We start from the raw sequence: 16601 nt of genomic DNA on the forward strand, positions 1-16601 counted from the left end.
AAGTTTCTTTTGAGCCATTAAGAGGTGGACTTGCTGTTGTGCTTTGGATCATTGTCTTGTTGCATAACCGAATTCAGCTTGAGGTTCAGATTCTAAACTGATCACCAGATAGTCTCCTTCAGGAGTTTCTGGTAGCAAACAAAATTCATGGTTCCATCAATTATGGCAAATTGTCTTGGCCATGAAGCAGCAAAGTACCCCCAACACCATCGCATGCTGTGTTAGCTGGAATGCTGTGTTAGCTTTGTGCTAGCTCAGGGTGTCCAATCTTATCCACAAAAGGTGCAGGTTTGCATTTCAGTTAAGCAGAAGCCACATCTGATTCCACCTGTTTAATAAGTTTATCTTGGCTTTCAGTAAGTCAACTCAGGTTTGGCTTCTGCTTGGTTGAGCTGAACGTCTGCACTCACACCAATTATACCCTTTCTGCATAAGATAAGTGCTAGATGTAATGGGACCCAAGTCCTCCAAAAAATTCCACTTTTGACTGGTCAGTCCACATAACATTGTCCATTAAGGTTTGTGATTTTCAAGGGGCTTTTTTGGCAAATGTGAGATAAGCCTTATGTTTCTCTTGGTTAGCAGTGGTTTTTAATTTGCAACTCTCCCAGAGATACACTTTCTACCCAGGTTATTTCTAATGGTGGAATCATTATTGCTGACCGTATCTGAGGCACGTGAGGCTTCTTTGTCTGGGTTCTTTGAGACTTCCAGGATTAATTTGTCAATGCATTTTTGGAGAAATTCACCACTCTTCTGCGATTAATCATAGCATACTGTGCTGCTTATTGAGACCATGTTGTTGTGACCAAGTTGTTGTTGTGACTTTACATTGCTGGAAAGGCTCTATTTACATGATGTTTAGTCTCAGCAGGGTTGGCAGGAATCAAGCCTGGGTGGGTCTAGTCAAATTAAGCCCAGTTATCAATTCAATTTGGTTAAGTAGTTAGTTGAGTAAGGGAGCAATTACTTTTCCAGTCAGGGCCAGTTGGTGTTGGGTATTTTTTCCCTACAGTATGAAATTATCATTTAAAAACTGTACTTTTTGTTTATTCAGGTTGTCTCTGATTTATAATGTATTAAATTTATTAATGAGATAACAGGGTAATAACACCGAAGCATACCAACATAAAAAAAAAATGTGACTCCCTTCACGTTAGCAGTGGTAGCTCAGTTGTTAAGACACTGGACTTCTGTTTGGAAGATGGTGAGTTCAAAATCCCAGCACTGTCAAGCTGTCACTTCTTTGCCCTTGCACAAGGCCTTTAGTCCTCAATTGTATAAATGAGATAAATGTATGTTGCTCTGGATAAGAGTGTCTGCCAAATGCTATAAATGCATCTGTAAAACATCAAGCTTTTATAGATCTCACATGATTCAAAAAGTAAACCATCTAAAAAGAAATAACTATAATCTGGTGAGGTTTTTCATTCATTGCCTAAATTGTCAACATATAAAGTTACACTACCTTGATTTCCTTTTGGCCCTGGCGCACCAGGCAAACCTGGAGGCCCAGTAGCAGAGCACAGTGTGCAAGTGTCTCCTTTGTCACCTGAATGAGGAGTAAAGCAAAACAGATTTTAAAAGTTTACCTAAAAACAATCAATTATTGGTTATTCCAAAACGTATAACTGAGCAATATTAGCATGGTTGTGATTAAACCTGAGGCGCTCGCCCTGATTTTCTTGCAAAGCATTACAAAAAGCAGTGATTTGAGAGCAACTGACCAATCAGCTTCAGAGCTGCAGACAGAGTGCTGCATGTTACCATCCAACACACAAACTGACTGACAGCCTGTATGGAGTGTAGTAATGGCTTGAATGTAATGAACAATTGCAATATTTTTTTATGTAGTGAACACAGACAAGCAGAGAGATACAAACAATGAAAATGTATCAGAACTGTTATACTAAATATCAGTACTCTTGGAACACTGCTTATCCAATCAAATTGGTGAACCAGGACTAACTGTTGTATAATATACTGCAAGACCACAAATCTAGAATAATTAATTACAAAAATATAAAAATCTCATCTCATTATCTCTAGCCGCTTTATCCTGTTCTACAGGGTCGCAGGCAAGCTGGAGCCTATCCCAGCTGACTATGGGCGAGAGGTGGGGTACACCCTGGACAAGTCACCAGGTCATCGCAGGGCTGACACAGAGACAAACAGCCATTCACACTCACATTCACACCTACGGTCAATTTAGAGCAACCAATTAGCCTAACCTGCATGTCTTTGGACCGTGGGGGAAACCAGAGCACCCGGAGGAAACCCACACAGACACGGGGAGAACATGCAAACTCCACACAGAAAGGCCCTCGCTGGCTGCTGGGCTTGAACCCAGGACCTTCTTGCTGTGAGGTGACAGTGCTAACCACTACACCACCATGCTGCCTGATTCATTCATTATTCATTTATTATTCATTATACTACATGTAGTAACTCACAAAAAATGCCATTTAAGACATTTAATAGATGTTGAAGCAAATAAAATGTCCACATTTGCAAAATCACAAGATTTAACTAACTTTTGTGGTATCAGTTTATTCCAGCAACGAAATCTTTCGGTAGATTTTCACTGTGGTTAAGAAACCTTTTAAGTCTCTTAAATCAAATGCCTTGAGATGCTTGTATACATTCTTAATCACCTTTCTGTCCCTCTTCTCCTTGCAAGCCTGGAGGTCCAGGAGGGCCTGGTTCTCCATAAGTAACGTCACAGTCCTCATCTGCAGAAAAATGAAATGACAATAATGTTTTAAAATAGGAACTGACACAGCAGTCATGTAAAGAGTATAAAAATAAAAATAGTGTCTTCAATGTATTAAGTCTTGATACAATTAATAGTACAGTAAGAATTAGCAGTGTAATGACAATTAGCAGTTGTAATCTGTGTTGTTACTCTTTCTTTTTAATTAAAATTTTCTGCACTAAGATTGTTAGCCTAGACCTCGGCATACTAAATCGGTCTCTACTCACTTAAAGGCCCTGGGGGTCCAGGTGGACCAGGAGGTCCATCAGCTCCACTGGAGCCTTTGAGAGACTGTCCATTAGCACCTTTGTCTCCTTTCTGTCCAATCTCTCCAGGAAAGCCTCTGTCTCCAGGAGGACCGACCACATTCTTACCTACAACCAACCAAGGACACAAAGAAAAGACACTACAGTGTGAGGCAGAAAGCCTTCATGACAGATAAGAGAATTCAAGAAAACTTTTGCAGAGAAATGTTCTTGAAATCTTCATTATTTTAATCTGAGGTTTCATAATGGAGTTGGGGTTCAAGCACTATTCTTACCTGGGAAACCAGGCTCTCCAGGAACCCCAGGGGGGCCTGTGAAAAAAGATCAGTTCTTAGTCTGGAATAATCCCATATTGTTTGCAGTTCATTGTTTTTTTTTTTGTTAGTAAATCAATATTGAGTCAGAAACACACACACACACACACACACACACACACACACACACACACACAAAATATTTTTCAGCCAGCAGTTACAACTCTGAAGCTGAACAGTTTTCCAACTGTATATGAACTCTATAATATAATAAATTTGTCTATTAGTTAATAGACAAAGGTCCAATTTTGTGCATTCTGATTTAAATTTATAAATTACATCACTGAATAAAGAAATTGGAGGTGGAGTTTTCATACTCTTGCTGTACAAACAGATTTGATCATACAGTACACAGGTTTGATGAATAATGGTCAACAAGCATGTTGGCACTGAATTCAAAATGGTTACTTTTTTATTGTGTAGTTCAGCAGTAAGGAATGTAATTTATAAGCATCTGTTCATCGTTTTGGTTTACCTATCTCTCCCTTTGGACCAGGTAAGCCTGGAGGACCAGGATCGCCTGGAGGACCCTCGCCCTTTAAAAAATATATTTAGAAGTAATATTTTTAGACATTCAATAAAATTTGAGCCAGTAAACTAACAACTTGGTGATTAAAACTGCTTCTATAATTGTATCTTGTATATGTACAGAGCAAGATGCAAGAACAAGATAGTATGATTAGAAAAGGAAATGATTGGCTTCTTACATATCCTGGAGGTCCTCTTTCTCCCTTTTGGCCCTGTTAAAAATACTAATATCAAATTCCATTCAAAAGCGCAAAACAAGATTAATTTACCTGTTGTTGCGGCATATTGATAAAAGAGAAAATGTAGTTACCTTATCACCAGAAAAGCCAGGATTACCAGGTTCACCTTTTCCCCCCTTTTAGAAAAGAAACAATATTATAAAATATTTAACATATAGAGTATCTTCTTTTCTTTATGTACAGTTCATATAATGTCAAAACATGCATTCTACCTTTGTCCCACTGACTCCATCCTTTCCTGGTTTTCCCTAAAAGAAAAAAAAGACCAATCATTTTATACTAGGTTACTTGATGTGCATTTGAACTACTTATGTTTTTTTTAGACTAAAAGCTTTAAAATCATTATGACCAAGAATTTGTTGCAAAAAACATATCATAAGATAGAGCTTAAACATGGCAACTCACTTTTTGGCCTACAGGTCCTGGTTCACCTTTGATTTTTGCTTGATATGGTGAACACTGCTCAAACACAGAAAAATGAACCATTACCACAACCATAACATGAAAGGATCAATTTCATCTTACCTGTAATTTTTTTTTATAGAAGAATATTCAACATTTACATATGTTTTATGAACCATAAAAAAAAAATGTCCAGCATTTTAAACTGCACCTTTAAGACATTCACATCATGTCTGGCCATTTAAAATCACTCACCATATCACCCTTTTCTCCGGGGTCCCCTTTTTGACCCTACAGACAGATAAAGTTAACTGTTTCATCTTCCCTCTAGTAGCAGTTGGTTTTGGAGATTTAAATAATTTACTCATTCCTGACAAGCAGTATATGATCTGATTTATTTGTTAATGAACCTGGCTATGGGTGAATTCATAAAAATATGGATTATCACTAAAATGAGTCTAAAAAATATCAAAAGCCATACTTTTAGTCCAGGGAGATAAATCGTCTGTGGTCCTCCAACTGCTACAGGAGCCCCAGGTGGACCTCTGAGGCCTTTTTCACCCTGATAAGGAAGGTACACAGAAAATTGAGTGATGTTAAATTTCCGGTGTTGACAGCAAGTTTTCAAATTAAGTCAATCTGACACTAGCTGGAGCTTGTTGTTAAGTTTTTAAAGGTAGACTACCTTTTAGATTTTTCAAGTTTAGGTCATAAAAAGAATTTTCCATGACACCCAATTATTTTTGTTTAGTGGACCGAAAGCTACTGAATTCGAATCACAGACTTCCGATTTTATTAGGGCTTTTTTGTTTTTGTTTTAATAGAGCATTTAATGAATTTAGGGCCACATGGCCCTAAATTGTCCGCTATTTTTTTCTGCTTCACCATGACACAATTCAAGATACTACGTGTGGTGGGCTTTCCCCATTCATGCAAGGCATTGTGGGATACAAATTTGAAACAGGAGAGAAAAATGGAGAACACAAGTGTGCGAATGAAATATGAAAGACCGACTACAGTAATGGAAAGTGAAAAGAAAAGACATTATGTTGTGAAGGAAAGGAAATGCAGGATCAAACTAATAAATATCGGCAGTCAGCGAGCACCTCGGTGTGATCAGCTGTTCGTTTAGCGACAGAATGATGTAACTGTCAGTGCACGGTCAAGGTAAACCTATAGATGGCAGTAATGCAACACTTGATGCCAGCTGCTGTAAAACCCAAAAGAAGAAGAAGGTAAACCTGTGCATACGCACATGGACTTCCTCGGTCTGCTTGACTGCGTGAAGCAAGCGATTTCATGCACATTATTTGTTAGGGAATCCCCTCAAATTAAATAACTTCCCAGCTACAGAATGGCCTGGGTTTTTTGAGATATTACAGAAATAAACGTATATCATAATGACCACATTTCAGAGGGAACTGAATTTCACCGATTTTATGAAATCGAAAGGCCGTCTAGCTTTAAGTAAGTTGGTTTTCTTAAATCAACTCTGGAGGGGTTGATTACTAGGCAGTTTAACATTCACTACTTAAATTCAGCCTTTCACATCAAATTCAAGTGCAAAATAAGCTCCACTGTGGCCACTTTTCCTTGCTGTGTCAGTCAAAACAAAAATAAAAATGATTTTGTGGAGCATATCATGTCATGTGTGGATGCAGACAGTATTTTGTGCCAGTACTTTAGTTAGGTTGGTTGCATTTTGTGAGACTGTTTGGCCTAACTTGGTTAAATTATGTGCCGGAAGTGGCGCTCTTTGTGAGCGGCTGCGTTTATTATGTGTTCTCCGCTTCTGTCCTGTTTTATGGTGTTTTAGCTTCATGTTTATCACTAAAGTGCAATATTAGTGTTATTAGGGTGCTGTTAACTACTTGTGTGATCTATGTGACTACCAAGTGTGTTGAGAAAGGAACTGTTGCAGCAAATTTTGCCTGGAGTGTGCGGCCACTTGGTTTTGAACAATGGCGGGGAGGGGACTCTTACAGTACTCTTCACATTACTTCTGCTGTCTCAAGTCAGCGGCACCGCCAGCAGGAGTACAACTCAAGAATTTACTTTGTCAGTTGGGTCTACTACGTACGTCTCCGTTCTAGACCGTGTGGCTGTCGTGCTGGTAAGAACTTTCTACGCAAAATTCCTACTGTCGTTGGTTATGGACGCCATGACCTTATTAGGAAATGTAAACAGCACCGGCATCCAACCAACCTGATTAAGTGTGACGTTTCTAAAGTTCCAGTGTCAGCTGTAAGAAGAGCATGTGTCCCCCGAATGTTTTTGTGCAACCCCAGGTCGTTGATAAACAAACTGGATGAGTTTCAAGCTACACTGTCTCATAACAAGGTGGACATCGCTGTCGTGTCGGAGACCTGGCAGACAGAAAACCATCCTGTGTCAGTCATTACGTTAAGCGGCTACACTGTTTTTTCAAAGCACAGGTTGGATAAACGAGGTGGGGGCGTAGCGGTGTATGTGAATCAACAGATTCCATCAAGACAGCTTACTGAATACGACGTTCCCGATCATCTGGAATGCGTGTGGGTCTGGACCAGGCCACGTCGACTACCAAGAACGCTGTCCGCTATTCTTGTCTGTGGACTCTATGTTCCCCCCAACTCACCTCACCGAGACCTCTTGATGGACCACCTGTTGACTGTTTCTGACAGTATACGTGCTAAATACCCTGACTGTGGCTTCGCATTCCTCAGGGATTTCAACCGCGCGGACATCTCGGATCTGTGTAGAGGCGGTCTTCTGTCGCAGGTCGTCAAAGATAACATGCGGGGGAATGCTGTTTTGGACCTTATCATATCTAACATGCAAGATAAGTATATGCATCCTTCCATCTTACCCCCCGTGGGACTCAGTGATCATTCTTCAGTCCTCTGGATTCCAAAAGACAGACCTATCAACAACAAGCCCATTAAGAAACGAGTCCACCCTCTATGCGAATCTGGTTTGTTCGAATTCGATCGGTGGATCACGGCGCATGACTGGAAAGAGGTGTATAATGCTGAGAGTGTTTTTGCAAAAGCGGATGTCTTCTATGCGTCACTTGAAGAAGCCATTGACAACCACTTTCCAACCAAAGTCATTACAATACATAGTACTGATAAACCTTGGGTGACACCTCAGATCAAATATCTCATTAGTCTGCGACAGAAAGCCTTTCATAAACACAGCCACTTTATTTGGAAGTTTTATCGGAATTTAGTTCAGAGAGCACTATCTCGAGCCAAGAAGAGTTACTACACTGACCGGGTTGCCTCCCTCAAGCATGCCAATCCACGACGTTGGCATCAGGAGGTCATGAACATGGTAAACGTGAGTAAAGGTGGGAGTGAGATAACCATTCCGGGACCGGATACCGAGGTCGATGCATCTGTTGCAGACATCATCAACACAAAATTTGCCAAAGTGTCCAAGGCACTCCCTGCATTGGATCTCTGTCAACTGCCCACCTTCCTACCCGCTGCAAACCAGCTCCCCACTTTGCACGTTTGGGATGTTTACCAGCGGCTCCTGGTGGTTAAGACAACCAAGGCACCTGGCCCTGACAACATTCCTCTGAAGCTACTCCATGAGTTTGCCTGTGAACTTGCTACGCCGTTCTGTCACATACTCAATGCTTCTTTCAATGAGGGAGTTGTACCATACCAGTGGAAACAGGCAGTCGTTGTTCCCCTTCCTAAGACGCAGCCTGTAAGTATAGACCAGTTAAGACCTATCTCCTTAACTTCTCAGTTTTTGAAGATAGCCGAGTACTTTGCAGTGGAATGGATTCTACAAGACATCAGCTTTGACAAGAGACAGTATAGCAGTCTTAAGGGACGCTCAACTATTCATGCTCTGGTGAGCTTAGTTGACAGTCTGTGTAGAGGTACTGATGCTCCAGCATCCATCTGCACTTTAGTGGCTACTGACTTTTCAAAAGCCTTTGATAGGGTGCATCACAACACAGTCATCTTAAAACTGCTGAACAAGGGTCTGAGGAGTGAGTTAATCCCATGGATATGTGACTTCATTTCTGACAGGAAGCAGTGTGTCCATTACCGTGGTTCACTCTCCAGTTGGAAACATCTGTCTTTGTGGTGTTGCTCAAGGAACCTTGCTTGGTCCCATTTTGTTCCTAACCCTTATTGATGACGCGGCAAGTAACACCGCCATTCCGACGTGGAAATACGTGGACGACATGAATCTGCTTGAGTCCAGAGCCCTCCACCAGCCCTCCACCCTTCAACAGGAGTTGGATGAGCTACACTTATGGTCTACGAACAACCACATGCTGCTGAACGGTACCAAATGCCTCACTATGCATGTGACTTTCTGTCGAAACCCTCCTCTACTTCCACCACTTCAGATTTGTGAAACGCCCTTAGCCGTTGTATCTTGTTTGAAAGTTCTAGGGCTTCACATCCAAAAAGATCTGCAATGGGACAAACAAGTTGATCAAATGCTAAGTTCAGCATCGAGGAAGCTTTACTTCCTCAAACGACTAAGGAAGTTCGCCCTGTCTACAGCTGACCTGACAACGATTTATACGGGGTATGTTAGGCCCATTCTTGAGTATGCGGCTCCTGCATGGTCATCAGGACTAACCCAATCTCAAGCGGGCAAACTGGAAAGAATCCAGAAGCGGGCGTGCCGTATTATTTTAGGGAACGCTTACACAGGCTACTCTTGTGCACTGCAAAGCCTTGGTCTTGTGACATTAGCAGAGAGACGGGAGCAGCTCTGCCTCAAGTTCGCAAGGATTGAGATTGGCTGCCATGGACAGCCAATACAGAGATTGGCTGCCATGGACCAGGCTTCAGGTCTCAGGCCGTGTCACGAGAAACAGTCTGAAACTGAACTGCCCCAAAACAAGAACAAACCGATATAGCAACTCTCCTATTCTGTACATGTGCAACCTGCTCAATAAGTCTGGGGAATAATTTCCATCAGCAGCAAGCCGCAAATATTTTCCATGTTGTTAACACTTCTCTGTTTTCAGACGATCGAAAAATTAAGTGCAATCGATGTATACATATTTTATTTATGTGGATTTTATGAATGTGTTAATCATTGTGTGTAAGGGGTATAGTGTAAGAATCTTGCTACTTTTAATTACGAATGTTACGAGATGTGCAATATCTCATCTCTCATCTCATTATCTCTAGCCGCTTTATCCTTCTACAGGGTCGCAGGCAAGCTGGAGCCTATCCCAGCTGACTACGGGCGAAGGCGGGGTACACCCTGGACAAGTCGCCAGGTCATCACAGGGCTGACACATAGACACAGACAACCATTCACACTCACACCTACGGTCAATTTAGAGTCACCAGTTAACCTAACCTGCATGTCTTTGGACTGTGGGGGAAACCGGAGCACCCGGAGGAAACCCACGCGGACACGGGGAGAACATGCAAACTCCACACAGAAAGGCCCTCGCCGGCCCCGGGGCTCGAACCCAGGACCTTCTTGCTGTGAGGCGACAGCGCTAACCACTACACCACCATGCTGCCTGTATGTGCAATATCGTTAGGCGTATAAGTTTTTAACTTTTAAGTCTGTAAATTGAAAGTAATTCAGTGGCGACTTCACTGCGAATTTCAATAAAGACATCTTGAATCTTGAATCTGAACAATTTTGCACATTGAGTGACTTTTAATTTAGATGTTGATGGTTATGGGATTTAAATACACATTGAGATATTGTGCTGGAATATACAGTAAAGGTAGAGGCTGATCAGTATGTGTGTTTGTGTTTATCAAGATGACATCGAGGCTGCTATAAGTTTACATTACCATTGCTAAGTAAAACATTTTCTTTTTCTTCGTCTTTCTCCTATGTCTGGTTGCCTCGTTACCTTGTCTAATTTTTTATTAAATTTTGTGCACATCCATGAAAATAAACATGTAAAAGCAACCAGGAGAAGGGTTCTTTTATTATTATTTTAATCAGGGAAAAAGTGTATCACTGTTTGTCTGAAATTGATATTTAAGTCAGTTCATGACTATCAACTACCACAAACTTAGTGAGAAGTGTTATTTGAGGTAGCATGAGGTCTGTGTGTGTATGTGTGTGTGTGTTTACGTGCAGCCCTGGGTTCTCCTTACTCACCTTGTCACCTTTTGGACCAACAAAACTCAACTTATCACCCTGCAATACAAATCAAACAGTTATCCATGAGCTTAACTTTTATCAACACACTATTTATAAATAAATGAGTAATAAAATTAAAACCTACAGGAGGGCCAGGAGGGCCAGGATCACCGGAATATCCCTGAAAGGAAAGGTCACAAGAAGGGGAGCATTTGATGAGGAATTAATATGAATTTTAAACAGCTGCTGCTTCCTTGGACCATATTTTGGTGTTAAATATTTATTGTATATTTCTGTCTTTTAAAGTGTTTATTGTGTCTGGTTCAATTCAGTCAACTCACTCGAGGCCCCTCTCGTCCTGGTGGGCCAGCTGGTCCTTGTAGTCCAGGATTTCCTGGTGGCCCCTTAGAAAAGAGGTGAGAAATTTCAATACTATCCTGGGTTTCTTGACAACTCAAGCAGATATAGTATATTCATTAGGGAAAAAAGCATAAGAACACAAAGTTACAGCAAAGCCACACTTACTGGTAATCCTGGTATTCCTGGAAAGCCTTTCTCTCCTTTCTGAGGAATAAATCCACCAATAACACCACCTGGGTCACCCTGAGAGAGAGAAGCATAAGGTTAATGGCTGGGACATACTGTATTTCTACAAATGAATAAGTGAAAGGTTAAAATTAAGGTATTAAAGTACCATACAATGAAAAATCAAAGCTTGTTTTCCTACCTTCATTCCTGGATCGCCTGGAAAACCCTGAAAAAAGAAAAAAGGAGGATATAATCAATTAAAGAATCAGCTGCACTGGTGCTGAATAAAATCCATTCAAATAATCACTGAGACTAGTGCACAGCCAAGCAGTTTAAAAGCTGCTACTTGTGTGAAATATTAGTTGTTTTTTCCTTACTGGTGGTCCTTGCAATCCTGGTATGCCTGGGGTTCCATCTCTACCTTGATCCCCCTGCAATATAAAAATACTTCCTTCAACTTTAACAGTAAGCTTAAATTTGAAATGCTAAAATACACAGATTCTGTACGCAAGCAACATATTCTCCTTTCATAGTAACAAAGAGAAAAAAGTTTAATGTTTGCCTTTGTTCCATTGCAGCCTGGAATACCCGGTAGTCCCGGTGGGCCATCTTGACCTGGAATACCCTGAGGTGGACAAGTGACACACAATCAATTCTCCACAGTATTCTACTCAAGCAATCATTATTTTCTAGACATAAAAAAAATATATATATATATATATATATATATATATATATATATATATATATATATATATATATATATATATATAAAATGTGTGTGTGTGTGTGTGTGTGTGTAAGACACGAGTGTTTACTGGGAAATATGCCACTCATATTTTCATATGAACTACATCTGGGACATGGAGTAACATATTTTTCAATATCCTCACTTGAGGAAATCAATGATTTGTTCAGATAAATGTGGGTACTTTTTGTTTGTGAATGTGTCTATATAATAAAAAGAAACACACGTTGGCTTGAAGATATGAAGTTTATCTTCTCATGCTGAAAAACTCGCATTTTTCATGCGAAACACATTGTGGATCTGAGTGACATATTTAAATAATATTGGCTGGCATTGAGTGGTATATCAGATATATTCCATTCAGCTAGGATAATATTGAACTTGTCTTCAATTCGTTCAATATCATGCTAGCTGAATGGAATATATCTGATATACCACGAAAAAAAGCCAGACAATATTATTATTATTATTATTATTATTATTATTATTATTATTATTATACATACACATTCCTTTCAGGTGTCCAATGTGTCTGACTCTTTCAAAATTCTCTCAAAATCTTCTGTATTTAACGAAGCAAACCTGGTGGCCATGTTTGTTTACAAATTGTCCCAGTTGCTCACTGGCATGGAGGTTTTATGTCTCCAGTGTGAGACGTCATGTTGTCTTGACAACCATGCGATATCATAAGCCATATTCAACGCTCATTCTCCAGTGGGTAGAGTGACATAACGCATGTAGTATAAGCGATATGCTAACAATACTGCATGCTATCAAACCAAATGAATGAAACCCACTAGAATACATGTCCATAGAAAAAGTGTCCTGTATGTATAATAATTCCTGATATTTCACTCCGATAACATCACTCCCAGTGTTTTCCCACTGACTAGACACACGTGTTGTCAACATGGCGAACCGGTTCAAAATTAAAATTCTTTTGATTAACTTGTGCATTTTTGTGGATATGTCTATATGATAAAAATGGTATTACATGGTGGCACGAAGATATGACATTTATCTTCTCGTGCTGAAAAATATTTCACTCAATTGCTTCACTCACTAATGAAATATACATTCACCACTCGAAGATAAACTTCATATTTTATATATGTTTTATATATGTATTATATCAAATTGTTTGCATCACATGACAGTAAATGTTGGTGAAGCATCATGTCTATCATTAACTTAAAAAAAGGAAAAAGAAAAGAAAAAGCTTTTTGTACACACTGGAACTCATTGAAAATAATTGTTATGCTGCTATCTACTGGGCTGAGCATGCATGTAACCGGAACAGATCACAGAATTTAAGATCTGGTTAGCAGGTACTTATGTATTAATGTACCTATACTGGAAATCATAATGGTGCATTTTAGTAATTCATAGAGGGTTGCATCTTGGTTATATTTGATGTTATCTCAACTTGGTTATACACTACCGTTCAAAAGTTTGGGGTCACTTCGAAATTTCCTTATTTTTGAAAGAAAAGCACTGTTCTTTTCAATGAAGATCACTTTAAACTAATCAGAAATCCACTCTATACATTGCTAATGTGGTAAATGACTATTCTAGCTGCAAATGTCTGGTTTTTGGGGCAATATCTCCACAGGTGTATAGAGGCCCATTTCCAGCAACTATCACTCCAGTGTTCTAAAGGTACAATGTGTTTGCTCATTGCCTCAGAAGGCTAATGGATGATTAGAAAACCCTTGTACAATCATGTTAGCACAGCTGAAAACAGTTTAGCTCTTTAGAGAAGCTATAAAACTGACCTTCCTTTGAGCAGATTGAGTTTCTGGAGCATCACATTTGTGGGGTCGATTAAATGCTCAAAATGGCCAGAAAAATGTCTTGACTACATTTTCTATTCATTTTACAACTTATGGTGGTAAATAAAAGTGTGACTTTTCATGGAAAACACAAAATTGTCTGGGTGACCCCAAACTTTTGAACGGTAGTGTATCTGGTGTTATTTTGATGCCAATGCTGCTGATTTAGTATCAGAAGTATGATAGCTAGTCTAAACCAAGTAGAAAACATCAATGATAGTGAAGCTAGTGAACATAAAGAGGCAGATTGTAAAGGTGTCAAAGCTGTGGTGTTGTAGGTAGAGACATCTATAACCAGATCAGAAGTTATGTAGCTAGATTCAAGCCAGACTCACGTGTTTAACAAGTAACAAAATGCAATAATTAATTATAAAAATGAATGTATAATGCAGTGCAGCCTGGCAGCCTCTAACCATTCAGCTCAATATAAGATGTTTTACAATTGATCAACCAAAAGGGGTGGCCGAGGAGACTGTGACATATATTGCTATGTTGAATATCAGTTAGTTCTCTTGAATATATCAGTGTCTCAGAGAAATATGAGGAGAGTAAAACTGCAGGACTTACCGGGTGCCCAGGAATTCCCGGAATACCAGGTACACCAGGAGGGCCCTAGAACAAAGACATTGATATTTGGCATTACATGCTTTTGCAGTATTCACCTTAGTTCAAATACGTATCTAAACATATGATGACTCAAAATAAAACAAGAATGTTGAAAGAACGGTTGACCAGAAAACTTTTCAGATTTCACACAATTACTCATTTCAGGACCTCATAAAACACTATGCAATATGCTTAACAATATAATCAATATGTGGTACATTAAGTACACTGCACGTGCTTATAGATTAGATTCATTCTTGCTTCATTACTTATTGAAAACATGAGAGCTGCTGGTTTTGAGAGCTGAGCTATGATTTAGTTTAATTGTCAGTTAATTTCAGTAGCAGTTGTCCTCAAATGTAGGTAGAAAGAAAAAAAAATCTCATATTCAGGTATACTGTATACATGGCAGAATACAGCCTATAGGTCCATATCATTTTATTCTATCCACATTCACTGGATATGAGCAATTGTGTGCTCTGATTGGCTACTCTACTATGAGGCTATCAGCTCATATACCATGAGTAGAGAAAAACAAACTGGCGGAGCATGTTGCTGAACCAACCAAGGACAAAACACCCCAAAACACAAAAAAGCAACAAAATATGGAATAAAAGTATTTGATGGTAAGAATGTGTCTTTTTTTTATTTTTCAAGAATTATTATAATAGCATTTTTCACAAATTGCTACTGTCATTTCGCCAGTTTGTTTACATTCTAAGCGGAAATTATTTTGTCAGCCGTTTTGTATAAAGTTTTTTATTTATCGAATTTGCAAAAAATAAAATTAAAAATGCTCTGTTTCTCAAAATCCAGTGAATGCGAATAGAATAAAACAGTTATTCCACTCAAGCTCATCGTACATGGCTTATAGCCAATGAGGTGCGTCATGTCAAGGTCAAGGTCAAGGCTTTTTTATTTGCCATTTCATCCATATCCAGTTGGTACAGTACACAGTTAAAAACGAAATAATGTTTTTCCAGGACCATGGTGCTACATTAAACATCGCAGGACTACAAATCTACAATACAACATAAAGTACAAGAGTGTAACGAGTGCAACACTGCAGACAATAAACTACACAAACAACATAAAGTGCAGAGTTGAGTGTGCATATCGAGGTAGTATATGAGAAGGGAATAAATCAGCGTAAACCTTGTGTGTGTGAAAGACATTGTAAACATTGAAAAGCAATAGTGCATTATTGTCCACTGTGCAAAGATTGCAGTGTGAGTGGTGCATGTATGACTCGATTTCATGGAATAACTGTTAAATATACAATATAAGGTCACTGTATTGTTCCACAAGGTTGTTAATATATCCATCCATCCATTATCCATAGCCGCTTATCCTGTGCAGGGTCACAGGCAAGCTGGAGCCTATCCCAGCTGACTATGGGCGAGAGGTGGGGTACACCCTGGACAAGTTGCCAGATCATCGCAGGTTTTGTTGAAATATGTTAAATGAATAAATAATTGTGTTATGAGCCGCAGCACGGTGGTGTAGTGATTAGCACTGTCGCCTCACAGCAAGAAGGTCCTGGGTTTGAGCCCAGCAACCGGCGAGGGCCTTTCTGTGCGGAGTTTGCATGTTCTCCCCATGTCTATGTGGGTTTCTTCCGGGTGCTCCGGTTTCCCCCACAGTCCAAAGACATGCAGGTTTGTCATGGTCCTACCTGTGGGCTTCTCTCTTCAGGTAACATCTCCACTCAGCATTACCGGCCACGCCCGCTCTCACTTCCTCTTATTAACTTTCAGTGACTGTCATTGGCTGTTGCCGATCACCTGCTTCCCCCCTGTGTGTATTTAAGCTGCAGTTCTCCCAAGCCTCAGTGTCAGATCGTCTGCAACTTCCAGCGTGATAACCTGCTCTGTGTTCCTACTACTCTGACTCCTGACAATATTCTGTTCCGTCTGACTCTGTCTGCTCTCCAGCCCCGGTAACCTGATCTGCCTTCTGTCCTGTCGACTCTGCCTCTTGCCTGCCTCTCCTGTACCTTCGTCTGATCTCCAGCCTGCCCAGCCCTGCTGCTCGCCTGCCTCTCCATCAGCCCGGTGTGAGCAGCCCTGCCTGGAGCCTTACTCTTCAGCCCCGGTAACCTGACCCTGCATTTTTGTCCCCTATCGTGCTATCTGATCTGTGACTCTGTGTTCCAGCCTGCTCACTAACTCCAGCCTGCTGAGGGACTACTGCTGGGAGACTGCTTGAAACCCAAGTGCTGTCAACCTACAGCCACACCTCTTTGACAATGCCTGATCCTGTCTGATCTTAGCTGCTAAGCAGGATCAGGCCTGGTCAGTAC

General features: G+C 40.2%; 1 protein-coding gene across 1 annotated transcript in view; it reads right to left on the reverse strand.

Annotated features, from left to right (window-relative positions):
• Positions 1-16601, reverse strand: part of col4a1 (collagen, type IV, alpha 1) — a 75328-nt gene that overhangs the window by 23354 nt on the left and 35373 nt on the right. Inside the window, exons 5-23 of the mRNA XM_060929684.1 lie at positions 14261-14305; positions 11676-11738; positions 11491-11544; positions 11313-11339; positions 11111-11188; positions 10927-10989; positions 10731-10766; positions 10604-10642; positions 4986-5066; positions 4760-4795; positions 4508-4561; positions 4315-4350; positions 4174-4218; positions 4043-4075; positions 3811-3871; positions 3297-3332; positions 2983-3129; positions 2655-2732; positions 1469-1552 (exon numbers count right to left, since the gene is read on the reverse strand). Of these exons, the coding sequence (XP_060785667.1) occupies positions 1469-1552; positions 2655-2732; positions 2983-3129; positions 3297-3332; positions 3811-3871; positions 4043-4075; positions 4174-4218; positions 4315-4350; positions 4508-4561; positions 4760-4795; positions 4986-5066; positions 10604-10642; positions 10731-10766; positions 10927-10989; positions 11111-11188; positions 11313-11339; positions 11491-11544; positions 11676-11738; positions 14261-14305 (1096 nt within the window). The remainder of the gene's footprint in view (positions 1-1468; positions 1553-2654; positions 2733-2982; positions 3130-3296; positions 3333-3810; positions 3872-4042; positions 4076-4173; positions 4219-4314; positions 4351-4507; positions 4562-4759; positions 4796-4985; positions 5067-10603; positions 10643-10730; positions 10767-10926; positions 10990-11110; positions 11189-11312; positions 11340-11490; positions 11545-11675; positions 11739-14260; positions 14306-16601) is intronic.

This window comes from Neoarius graeffei, chromosome 9 (genome assembly GCF_027579695.1).
Source record: "Neoarius graeffei isolate fNeoGra1 chromosome 9, fNeoGra1.pri, whole genome shotgun sequence".
Lineage (NCBI taxonomy): Eukaryota > Metazoa > Chordata > Actinopteri > Siluriformes > Ariidae > Neoarius > Neoarius graeffei.